The sequence below is a fragment of the Amblyraja radiata genome, chromosome 18 (genome assembly GCF_010909765.2).
Source record: "Amblyraja radiata isolate CabotCenter1 chromosome 18, sAmbRad1.1.pri, whole genome shotgun sequence".
Classification (NCBI taxonomy): domain Eukaryota; kingdom Metazoa; phylum Chordata; class Chondrichthyes; order Rajiformes; family Rajidae; genus Amblyraja; species Amblyraja radiata.
The window spans coordinates 25,796,774-25,808,135 of NC_045973.1; the positions used below are offsets into that span (position 1 = coordinate 25,796,774).

Genomic DNA, 11,362 nt, shown 5'->3' on the forward strand with positions numbered 1-11,362 from the left:
GCGCAACAACCAAAATAGTAAATGGAAACTGGTGTTTGATGACAAACACAAAGTTGGTATTTGAGAACAACCCTGTATATATTCAGGCCATATCTTTGATCAGGATGATGGAGCATGATGCCAGATGCTTATCCAATTGTTCACTGTCCAAAGGAAGAATGGTCTTTGATATTTAAACTAAAACTTCAGAGTTCACTTCCCACAAGGCTATGGAGGCTTGGCCATAGAACAGAACAAGGCAACACAGGAACAGGCCCTTCGGCCCATCATTAATTCCAGCAGATTTGTCAAATATAACTTTTTTAAATCTATGTTACTCTGCTCAATCTATTATTTCATTTATGGTGTTCTGTTACTATATCATTCATCATCATTTGCAGGATCTTCCCTATCACTGACATTAGACTGATAGGTGCAGTAGTTCTCCATTTTCTCTTTTCCTCTGTTCTTTTAAACATCAGGGTCACATTTGATACCCTCCAAACCACAGAAACATTTCCAGAATCTATAGACCACGACCAATTTCTCATCCTGAAGCAGGGTCTGGACCAAAACATCAACAATCCCTTTTTGTTTCCACAGATGCTGCTTGACTGCTGACATCTTCTTCATGTGGTAACTCAAATTTCACTGTACCTTAGTTGGTTAAATGACAATAAACGCGGACTTGAACTTGAAGTGCCACAAACATTGAATGATATTCTTGATATATAATGAATATAACGATATATAATAAAGCTGTGTATTTCAGATAACAGGTTCTGTAATTTATAGAACAATTGCAGGTTCACTGCTACTCAATGTAATGGGATTAGGAGGGGATAAAATGAATACATTCAGCATTGAACATGTGGAGAATGTCTAAATCTTGGGTACCAGACTGCCTCCTACAGTTCTGGGTAGTGTACCTTAGAGAACATTGAGCTTGCAAGGAGCACACCACATATTCCCAGAATGTTATCAGCACTCACAGGATCTATTACTTAACTTCAGAAATTATGTACATTAGGATAAAAACAGAAAATGCTGGAAACACTCAGGAGATCAGGCAGCCTGTGGAAAGAGACACAAAGTGTCAGAGTAACTCAGTGGGTCAGGCAGCATCTCTGGAGAAAGTGGATTGATGGTGTTTCAGGTCAAGGCCCCTCTTAAGAAAGATAAATAGATAAAGTTTCAGTTTCAGGACCCTTCATCAGAACTGTTTTTCCCCCCATTTCGGCAGTTCTTTGATTTTCTTATTAAGCTTTTATTCCCTGCACAAGAAATGGTCAAAGGGTAATTTAATGAAGGATTTTAGAATTTTGAAAGGAGTTTACAAGTCAAGGGTTTCTGATGAAGGGCAGTTTACAGGGAAAACCAAATCTGATGGACTTTATTAAATGTTGTCACCAATTTTAACAAAGAATATAAACTCCAGGAACAGGCGGAAATGTTTATGCTGTAGTTATATGCCACTTAAATCTGCTCACGTTATTGCACAGCATACTTTTCTACATTTCCTTTGTTCCCTTGCACCTGTTGATCCAGTTTTACCTCGTGTTACCACAGCAAGTGCCTCAACCAAATCCCTTACTATATTTAGAAACAAGGAAATGCAGATGCTTGTTTACTAAAGACACTGGAGTAACTCAGCATCTCAGGAGAACATACGTGATGTTTGGGGTCAGGACCCTTGTTCAGTTGATCAGAGTCTGAGGAAAATGTGACCTATCCATGTTCTCCAGAGATGATGCCTGACCCGCTGAGTAACTCCAGCACTGTGCATCTTCCCTTCCTATCTATATTACTAAAAGTCTGTTCTTGACCGGTTTTGGCGATCTGTGCTGCGATTTCCGAGAGAACGCCGCCACCTACGGCCGTCATTTTTGGCCACCTCGCTCAGAGCCCCCCTCCGCCGCATGTGTGCCGAGGATTTTTCCAGTCGATGAAAAATGACAGAGATATTAATGATTTTACAAAATTCCCCATTCTCTCTGCTGCCCCCACTGGCGGCAGGGGGGATGGACTATAAACCCAGGAAGTGGTGTGCCTCAATTAGTCTGCAAGCTGGAGGAAGGCAGAGGGTCACGTTTCTCCGAGCTGTCAATAACACTGAACACATGTTCACACAACTGTGAGTAAGTACCCTTAATGTGGTTTGAAAATGAAAATATGGTTAAAGTAAAAAAGCACTGCCTGCAAATGGTTGTTTGGGGGGGTTTGGGTTGAAATAAAAAGGCACTCTCTCTTCCCCCCCCCCTCCTCTTCCCCCCCCCCCCTCCTCTTCCCTCCCCCCCTCTCCTCTCCCCCCCCTCTCCTCTTCCCCCCCCTCTCCTCTTCCCCCCTCTCCTCTTCCCCCCCCTCTCCTCTTCCCCCCCTCTCCCCTCCACACACCCCTACCCCCTTCCCTCCACCCTCCCTGCTCCCCACCTCTCCCCCCACTCTCCCCCCACTCTCCCCCTCCCCCTCTCTCTCCTCCCCTCCCACCTTTCCCCTCACTCACCCTCCTTCTCCTCCTCGCCACCCCCCTCTCCCTCTTGCCCCTCTCTCTGTGTCTCTGCCCTTTCTCTCTCTGCCCTCACTCTCTACCCCCCCCCCCCCCCCTCTAGATGTGACTGCAAGTTGGGGGCTATGCGTCAGTAGATCGGGTGGTTATGGGGTAAAAGGAGCAAATTAATAATATAAATATAATATCAAGGGGGGTAATTAGCGTGCGTACGTGCGGGGGGATAGTTAGTGTGTGTGACGCTGTATGCCGACTCCCCCCCCACAACCGCACGTTGGGAGAACAGACCCAACGGGTCTACACTTGGTCTAGTATTTACTATTATCTTCAACAAGGCTTAGTTCTCGTCTTCTCCCAGATAACTACTAAAATGAAAAGAAAATGCCATCGCTCAGTAACCACTATGTTTTGATCTCCTACTTGGAAACCAGAAGTCAACATGAACTGGTAATGCAGCATATTCTGATTTCAGGCGTGGGGCAGTCACCAACACTACATACAGGAAACGTATTGGAAGCCAGCCGGCTCAACATTAAACATCAACCAAGTCATATCTAGACTTAGAACCAACAGAAAAATACAGAGTGCAGTTTTTAAGATGTTAAATTATCTCATTCTTCAAATTTTCAAAGCTGGGATGCAGATCTCTACAGGCAGGCCAAGTACAAGCTGAGAAGAGGAATCAGAGCTGCCAAGGAAAGGTACTCTGAGAGGATGAGGAGCAAGTTCTCAGCTAATGACTCATCTTCAGTGTGGAAGGGCTTGCAAGAAATCACCAACTACAAGAGGAAAACCCCTCGCTCCTTGGACAATCGTTAGCTGACCAACGACCTGAACGGGTTCTAATGCAGGTTCGATAGACAGAAACAGAACCCCTGTACCCCCTCCTTCCCTCCCCCACCCACTCCTCCCCAATCACCACTTACAGCCTGATTCCAATCTGCAAATATTGACTTGTCCACTATCCTTGCTGCCCAACATCAGTCTGGCCACTTCTCCATCACTAACAATAGCAATTGAGGAGGTGGAAAAGTTATTCAGTACAGAAAAACCGGAAATCTCTAGGATCGGGCAATGTTTCCCCCTCTACCCTCAAGGTCTGTGCCGAACAACTGGCACCAGTCTACACAGACATTTTCAACCAGTCCCTGTAAACCTACACTGTCCCAGCCTGCTTCAAAGTCTCCACTGTTGTTCCCGTACCCAGAAGCCAAGGATTACTGGTCTTAATGTCGCACTGACCTCTGTAACCATGAAGACCCTTGAAAGACATGCTGGCCCACCTAAAAAATATCATGAACCCCTGCTGGACCCCATGCAGTTTGCATACCGGGCCAATAGATCAGTGGATGACGCAGTCAACCTGGGCCTGCACTAGACCGCCAGGAGACCTATGCAAGGATTTTGTTTGTGGATTTTAGCTCTGCATTCAACACCATTGTGCCAGAGCTACTACACTCCAAACTCTCCCAGTTGAAGTGGATCACCAACTTCCTGACAGAGAGGAAGTGGCACATGAGGCTGGGAAAGTACATCTTGGACCCGCTGACCCTCAGCATAGGAGCACCGCAAGGCTGTGTACTCCCCCCTCTACACCAATGACTGCACCTCCACTGACTCCTCTGTGAAGCTTCTCAAGTTTGCAGACGACACAACCCCGATTGGATTGATCCAGGATGGGGAGGAATATGCCTACAGACAGGAAGTGACACAGCTGGCGTCCTGGCGCCATCGCAACAACCTGGAGCTCAATGCTCTTAAGACAGTGGAATTGATGGTAGACTTTAGGAGAGCTCCCCCTCCCCTCCCCCCACTCACCATCAACTACATCACAGTCACATCTGTGGAGTTATTTAAGTTACTTGGAACCATCTTCTCCAGGGACCTTAAATGGGAAGCCACCATCTTTTCCACAGTCAAAAAGGCCCAACAGAGGATGTACTTCCTGCGGCAGCTGAGAAAACACAATCTGCCACAGGCAATGATGGTCCAGTTTTATACTGTCATCACAGAGTCTGTCCCCACCTTCTCTATCATGGTTTGGTTTGGCTCAGCCACCAAGCATGACATCCGGAGGCTGCAGAGCATCATTCGATCAGCCGAGATGGTTGTTGGCTGCAACCTTGTCCCCATCGACGAACTGTACACTGCAAGGGCCAGGAGGCGAGCGGGTAAGATCATCTCTGACCCCTCTCACCCTGGTCACAAACTCTTTGAAGCACTTCCCTCTGGAAGGTGACTCTGGACTGTCAAAGCAGACATAAAAACAGCTTTTTTTCCACGAGCAGTAGCTCTACTCAACAGTCAAAAGTCTGTAGCCTCCTTTTGCTCTGGTATTTAATTTAATTCTTCACATGTTTAAATTATGTTTAATTTTAATTGTCGACAGTATATTGTGTTGTTGCTTGCAAGCAAATAACCAAGGCAAATTCCTTGTATGTATACATACTTGGCTAATAACATTTATTCAAGTCAATTCAATTTTCTAATTCACCAAGAAATCAATTTTCCACATGACTGCCCTAAAAATGATCAAATTCCCCACTCTACACAGTCAGAGACATAGAGCAGTGGTCCCTGGCATTCCAGACTTCATCAACTTCACCACCAATTTTCATCCTGCACTCAAGTTTACTTGGACCATCTATGACATCTCCCTCCCCTTTCTTGATCTCACAGTCTCCTTCACAAGAAATAGACTATAGACTGACGTCCATTACAAACCCACTGACTCTCACAACTATACACTTCTTCCCACCCTGCTTCCTGCAAAGACTCTATCCCCCTACTCCCAATTCCTCCGTCTACGCCGCAAGTGCGCCCAAGTGGAGGTGTTCCACTCTAGGGCATCCGAGATGTCGTCATTCTTATGGGAACAGGAGCTCCCCTCTCCCATCATAGATGAGGCCCTCACTAGTGTCTCCTCGGTACCCCGCAGCTCTGCCCTTGCTTCCCCTCCCCCTAGTCTCAACAGAGTCCCTTAGTCCTTACATTCCACCCCATCAGCCGTCGAATACAACACCTAATTCTCCGTCACCTCCAATGGGATCCCACCACTAGCCACATTTTCCCATCTCCACCTCTTTCCGCCTTCCGCAGAGACCGTTCCCTCCGCAACTCCTTGGTTAACTCATCCCTTCCCACTCAAACCACCCCCTCCCCCAGGTACCTTTACCTGCAACCACAGATGATGCAACACCTGACACTATATCGCCTCCCTTGACTCTGTCCAGGGACCCCGACAATCCTTCAAGGTTAGGCAGAGGTTCACTTGCGCCTCCTCCAACCTCATCTACTGTATCCATTGTTCAAGATGTGGACTTTTATACATTGGCGAGACCAAACGCAGACTGGGCAATCGTTTCGCGGAACACCTTTGCTCAACCCGAGTGAACCAACCCGATCTCCCAGTTGCAGACACTTTAATTCTCCTTCCCATTCCTACACAGACCTTTCCGTCCTCGGTTTCCTCCATTGTCAGAGTGAGGCTAAACACAAATTGGAGGAACACCATCTCATATTTTGTTTGGGCATGGCAGGTGAAGAATTCAGTGCACCACCTATTGAAGAGTCACTGGGAGAGATAGGAAAGGCGGCTTTCTTCATTAACCATTTGTCCCCACTCTAGGGCTAACGGAATCAATGGATATGGGGAGAAAGCAGGAACGGGGTACTGATTTTGGATGATCAGCCGTGATCATATTGAATGGCGGTGCTAGCTCGAAGGGCCGAATGGCCTACTCCTGAACCTAATTTCTATGTTTCCATGTCCAATTAACATGATGGAAGTGCTCTGCTGCCTGAGAGGCTCCGGGAAGAGGAGACTACATTCACCCACCAGCTCTAAGCAACACTAGCACAGTAGACTACAGGACTTGGCCTCTCAAAGTAGGCAGCTTAGAGCCAGCTGGGAATATTCCCTCCACCTCCCCTCACCAAAATATTGCAAGAGGTTTTAAAAATGAGGAACCATTATCTCAATTGTATAGGGTACTTGCAAAGCCGCAGCTGAAGCCCTGTGCAGTTTGGGTCTCCTTATTTAAGAAAGGTCATATGTAAATGACGTGGACATAAATGTAGATGCATTGGTTAGTAAGTTAGTACATAACACAAACATTGATAGAGTTGCGGACAGTGCAGAAGGTTGTCAGAAAATACAGCAGGATATAGATCAGTAACAGATGCAGACAGGGAGATGTGGACAAAGTTTAATCTGAGCAAGTATAAGGTGTTGTCCTTAGGGAGGTCGTATGCACAGGGAAAACATAGTTCATTACAAGACCCTGAACAGCAATGATGTGCAGAGGTATTTTGTGGTCCAAATCTGTAGCTCCCTGATTGTGGTATAGTGATAAAGAAGGCTTGTGGTATGCTTGCTGGTTGGGCTGAAGGGCCTGCATCCATGAGGTGTGATTATGACCCTGGCTCAAAACCAGTTTCTGGTCACGACTTCCTTACGTGTTGTCCTATTACACAGCAGAGGATTAATTAGCATGGCTCGATCAGTGCCAGTTAGAGACAGAGTTGAAGATCATGAGACAAAAGGGGCAATCAGAACAATATTGCCCACAGATGTATTGATTACAAGATGGTGACAACTCGCGTTATATGTATTTGCCTCATGCCCAGCCTACATTTGATCCCGACATCTGCTGCTGTCTTTGTGGAGTCTGCGCACACTCTGTGACTGCTTGTGTTGTTTGTTTCCCATCATCAATAACAAGATGAGCTGGTTATTTGGTTAATTGGCAACTGTAAATCACCCTGGTGCGGTCAATTGGCACAAGAGAGTTTTGGCACAAGGAGACGAGTGGGGGAATGGGGTTACTCTGCGTGGTTTCCTTCCACTGTCACAAGGAGGCACGGAGTAAGAGACTTGGGCTGGAGTTAAAGAGCATCAATCCAGATCCTGTTCACACGCATGGTCCAAGTCATGAGAAACTAGCCATTCAATGAAATTCAATGAAAGTCTTCAGGATGTCAGATAGATCGGCAGGTTCAGTGAATTAAACTCCAAGCAGGAAAATAAGTAGTAGCATAATCACAGAACAGTGATTATCCAATGAGGGAGGCCACCCATCCCATCGGGTCTAACAGCAGATGAACGCAACATACACCCAACTGTTCCCACACCCCTCACCTTTGCTCCATAGCACTGCTTTCCTGTCAAATATGTAACAGGACCTTTTTAAATGCAATGATTGTCTGTCTTTATTACTATCCAAGGCAGTACATTCCAGACTCTAACCACTTCCTACACAAAAACATTTTTCTGAATGTATTTTCTGCTTTGGTTTCAAGGACACCTTCCTGTGACCACAGCAGCAGATCATCCCCAGCTAAGGCCAACGTCAAGTCAAATTTGTTTAAAATAAAACTGATGAGGGAAGCAAGTATACACCAATCCCTATTTTTTTAAATAAGGTGTAAAGATTTAGGTGTGCATGTACACGGCAACATGAAGATGAAAGTAGATTAGTTCATGGAGTCATACAACACTGGAACAAGCTCTCCAGACCAACTCGTCCATGCTGACCAAGGTAACTTCCTGATCTAGTATTTGCCTGCATTTAGCCCATATTCCTCCAAACCATAATCTATTCAAATGTATTTTTAACTTGGTAATTGTTCCCACCTCTATCACTTTCTCTGGCTGCTCCTTCAATACACCCACCACCTTCTGAGTGGAAAAATGTGCTCTTCAGATCCCCTTCTGCTTGCTCCCTGTACCTTGGGTGTGACCACCTCACTCTAACTTCCAGAGGTTAAGAAGCTAACTTAAACCATGAAAAAATGAATTCTTTGTTTTTAGAAGCATAGATAAGTGAACTCTACATAATCTTAATTATTAGATTCAATAATTATTCAACAGAAAAACTGTAACTAATCCAAAGTGTGTAATTGCACAGTTCGCCACCTCAAACGGCTTCAGTGAAGCAACTGGCTTATAACAGTCAGAACTGTATCAGTTTTAGAGATCTCTGAATGATCTCAACATTCCACCCAAGTGGAAGGTCAGATTATGTAAATGCAATGCCACGCGAGGCAAATTTACTCCATTTTATCAGAACCCCAGGACAATTTCCTGGCCTCATGAATCAGTCTACTGCTGACTTATATTTAGTACAAGACACAAAGTGCTGGAGTAACTCAGCGGGTCAGGCAACATCTGTGGAAAATATGGATAAGTGATGTTTTGGGTCAGGACTGAAGAGGGGACTGACCTCAAACATTACCTATCAATCTACTTCAGAAGTGCTGTCTGGCAAGCCAAGTTACTCCAGCATTTTGTGTCTTGTTTTGTAAATCAGCATCTTCAGTTCAATGATATTCAGTAAATCAGAAATACAACCTGAAGCCATTTACCAATTGTATTTTAGAAATTAAAAAGCAGCAAATCCTGCAGGGTCCCAACATTCCCATGGAATATTTATTTTCAAACGACTGAACAGTTAATACCTTACAATGCATCTTGATTGCTTGGTAAACCTGACAGTCAAAACAAACAAAGAGATTCAGAGGATCACATGGACTTAAAAAGTAGCATGTTCTCCTTCTCCCTCCATCAACTGAAAGTTCCTAAAGGGCCTGCATTTTCCAAGATGTCTTAGCGTCTGCCTTCACCTCACTTGCACTCGTGGTGCTGCACTGAGCATACGATTTGCTTGTGTTTATATCACCCTAGAGATAGCCACTTCTCTTGTGAAGGCAGGGTAAGAACAATCAGTGTCTGTGACAAGTAAACACGAGGGGTGAGCGAGAATGCAAGCCTTTGATAGATGGGGAGGAAATAAAATAAACCATTTTAGAATCACCAACAATCAAGCTCACAAAGGATTCTTATCCACAAGCCACATTCAACATTTAGTTCAAATACATCAACTGATTAGCGTGAGGAGGCTTTCAGCTACAAGATTAAACTGAAGACGTTAACCTTCTACTGGAGAAGGCTGAGAGAATTTGATAAATGTGCACAAAACCATTATTAATTTGATGCAGCACACCAGTGCAATGGGTAAACAACCTTCTTCACCTTGCTGCAACCGCTAAACATCCACGCTCCTCCAGTTCTAGCCTCTTGTACAATTCTGGTCTACAGCGTCTGATCTTCCCTTGACCAAACCTTAAAAGTAGTTCAAAATGCACCTGTTTCACCAACTGTTGCTGAACCTATTGTTGTAACCGGACTTCATAATTTTTGTTATGTGTTAACTTGCATGTGGTTAGCAGTTCTGTGCAACACTTTGTAATGTTCTGCTCCAATAAAGGGCAGCATTTATGAGCATGAACTATAGCTGCACTTTGATCATCCATGTGCAGCAGGGAGGATTGGTGCTGAGAATTGAAGGTCTGCACCCCCATGTCATACTTCCTCCACTGGAGCGACAGCACGCCATGCTGGAGAATGGTCTGTACATCACCATTGGCTACAAATCCCTTACCTCTCTTTGGCTCACTCTCACCAGTTTTCCCATCCTTGTTCTCTTGGTTGACTTTGTCCTTCAGCTTTTTCTTGTTGGTGGCCTCCTCCCGGTTCCGTCCCAACCTCCTCCTGCCGTTCTCAGCCGTGCTGGCCATTTTCAGCCACTTGGCCGACAGATGAGCTTTGCTTGCGTCACTGATGGGATCTGGCTCAGGGTTTCGTCGTTTCTTTCCTGGCCCGGCTATCTTGGCGGCTCTGGATGTTGGAGCTCTCACACAATGAAAGGCTGTCCGGCACGTCCAGAGTCAGGCTGCAACTGGAGCCAAGAGGCACAGGATAGGTCATTTAGAGAAACAAACAACCGCAGGCTACTTTACAAAGAAGGGCACAAAGTTCTGGAGAAACGCAGTGGGTTAGGCAGCTGCACATTTGTACCCGGGGAACATAGGTAGGTGACATTTCTTCAGACGGATTGTGGAGGTATGTGCGGGGAAAGAGAGCAAGCTGGAAGAGAGGAAGGGCAGGAGAAAGCAACACAAGTGATAGGTGGTTGCAGGTGAGGGGGGGTTTTGATAGGCAGAGGGTTGGACAAAGTTTGCGAGTGGTCTCATTCTGGCAAAGGAGGTGGCTTAAGACAGAAAGGTCAGTATGGGAATGGGACAGGGAGCTAAAATGGTGAGCAACTGGGAAATCCGGTGGTCCAGGCACAAGTGTTCAGTGTTTCTAAAGTGCTTTGGAAAGTCCCCTGGTTGTTGAAGTCCAACTTTGTTTGATGCAGGAAATAAAGATCACATTAGTAGGGAGGTACAAAGTGATAACCTGTCGCTTTCCGGAAAGATCCATACGGACATTCCCAATTCCGCATTGAAAATTTCCACATCCCAGCAAGCACATGTCCGAAAATGAGCACAAAATTTAAACAAACCGTTTAATGTCAACTCTGCCAAGTGTATCTGCCAAGTACTGAAATTAAAAAGACAAACCAAACTGGTTTGCAAACACAATCATACAAGCTTACAATTGGACCAATAAAACCCTGGAACCAAGAGACACCACTGATTCACCACAATCTCAAAAGGAGTTCCCACATCTAGGAAACAGGTTGATAAATGTAGTAATTGTCTAATGTTTAAACTATGTACTCAACTGATAACAGACTGACTGGTGCTAGAATAATCACTGGATTTATTTACAAACGGATTGCACACACACCAACTCACAGACACAGGATCCATACAAAACAAAACACACAAAACAAGAAATGGGTCAGGAGGGGGGGGGGGGGCATCAGGTCCAGGTCTGCCCTGCCATTTAATATAATGTAGTCTGTCCCTTGCTGGCCTCAATATTCATTTCTGATGTACTGAGAGTGGTTTAAGTGGAGTTTACAAGTGTGGACCGACATTCCCAAGCTTACAGCTCCTGAAGCGTGGGAATTATTTCTTCTAAACATC

General features: G+C 45.3%; 1 protein-coding gene across 3 annotated transcripts in view; it reads right to left on the bottom strand.

The window, feature by feature from the left end:
* The window catches only part of usp19 (ubiquitin specific peptidase 19), a 90,678-nt gene extending 80,457 nt beyond the window's left edge, over positions 1-10,221 (bottom strand). For all 3 annotated transcript variants that reach the window (XM_033036937.1, XM_033036936.1, XM_033036935.1), the window contains exon 1: positions 9,928-10,221. In XM_033036937.1, the coding sequence (XP_032892828.1) occupies positions 9,928-10,063 (136 nt within the window). In that variant the 5' untranslated portion in view covers positions 10,064-10,221. The remainder of the gene's footprint in view (positions 1-9,927) is intronic.
* Positions 10,222-11,362: the final 1,141 nt, after the last annotated feature.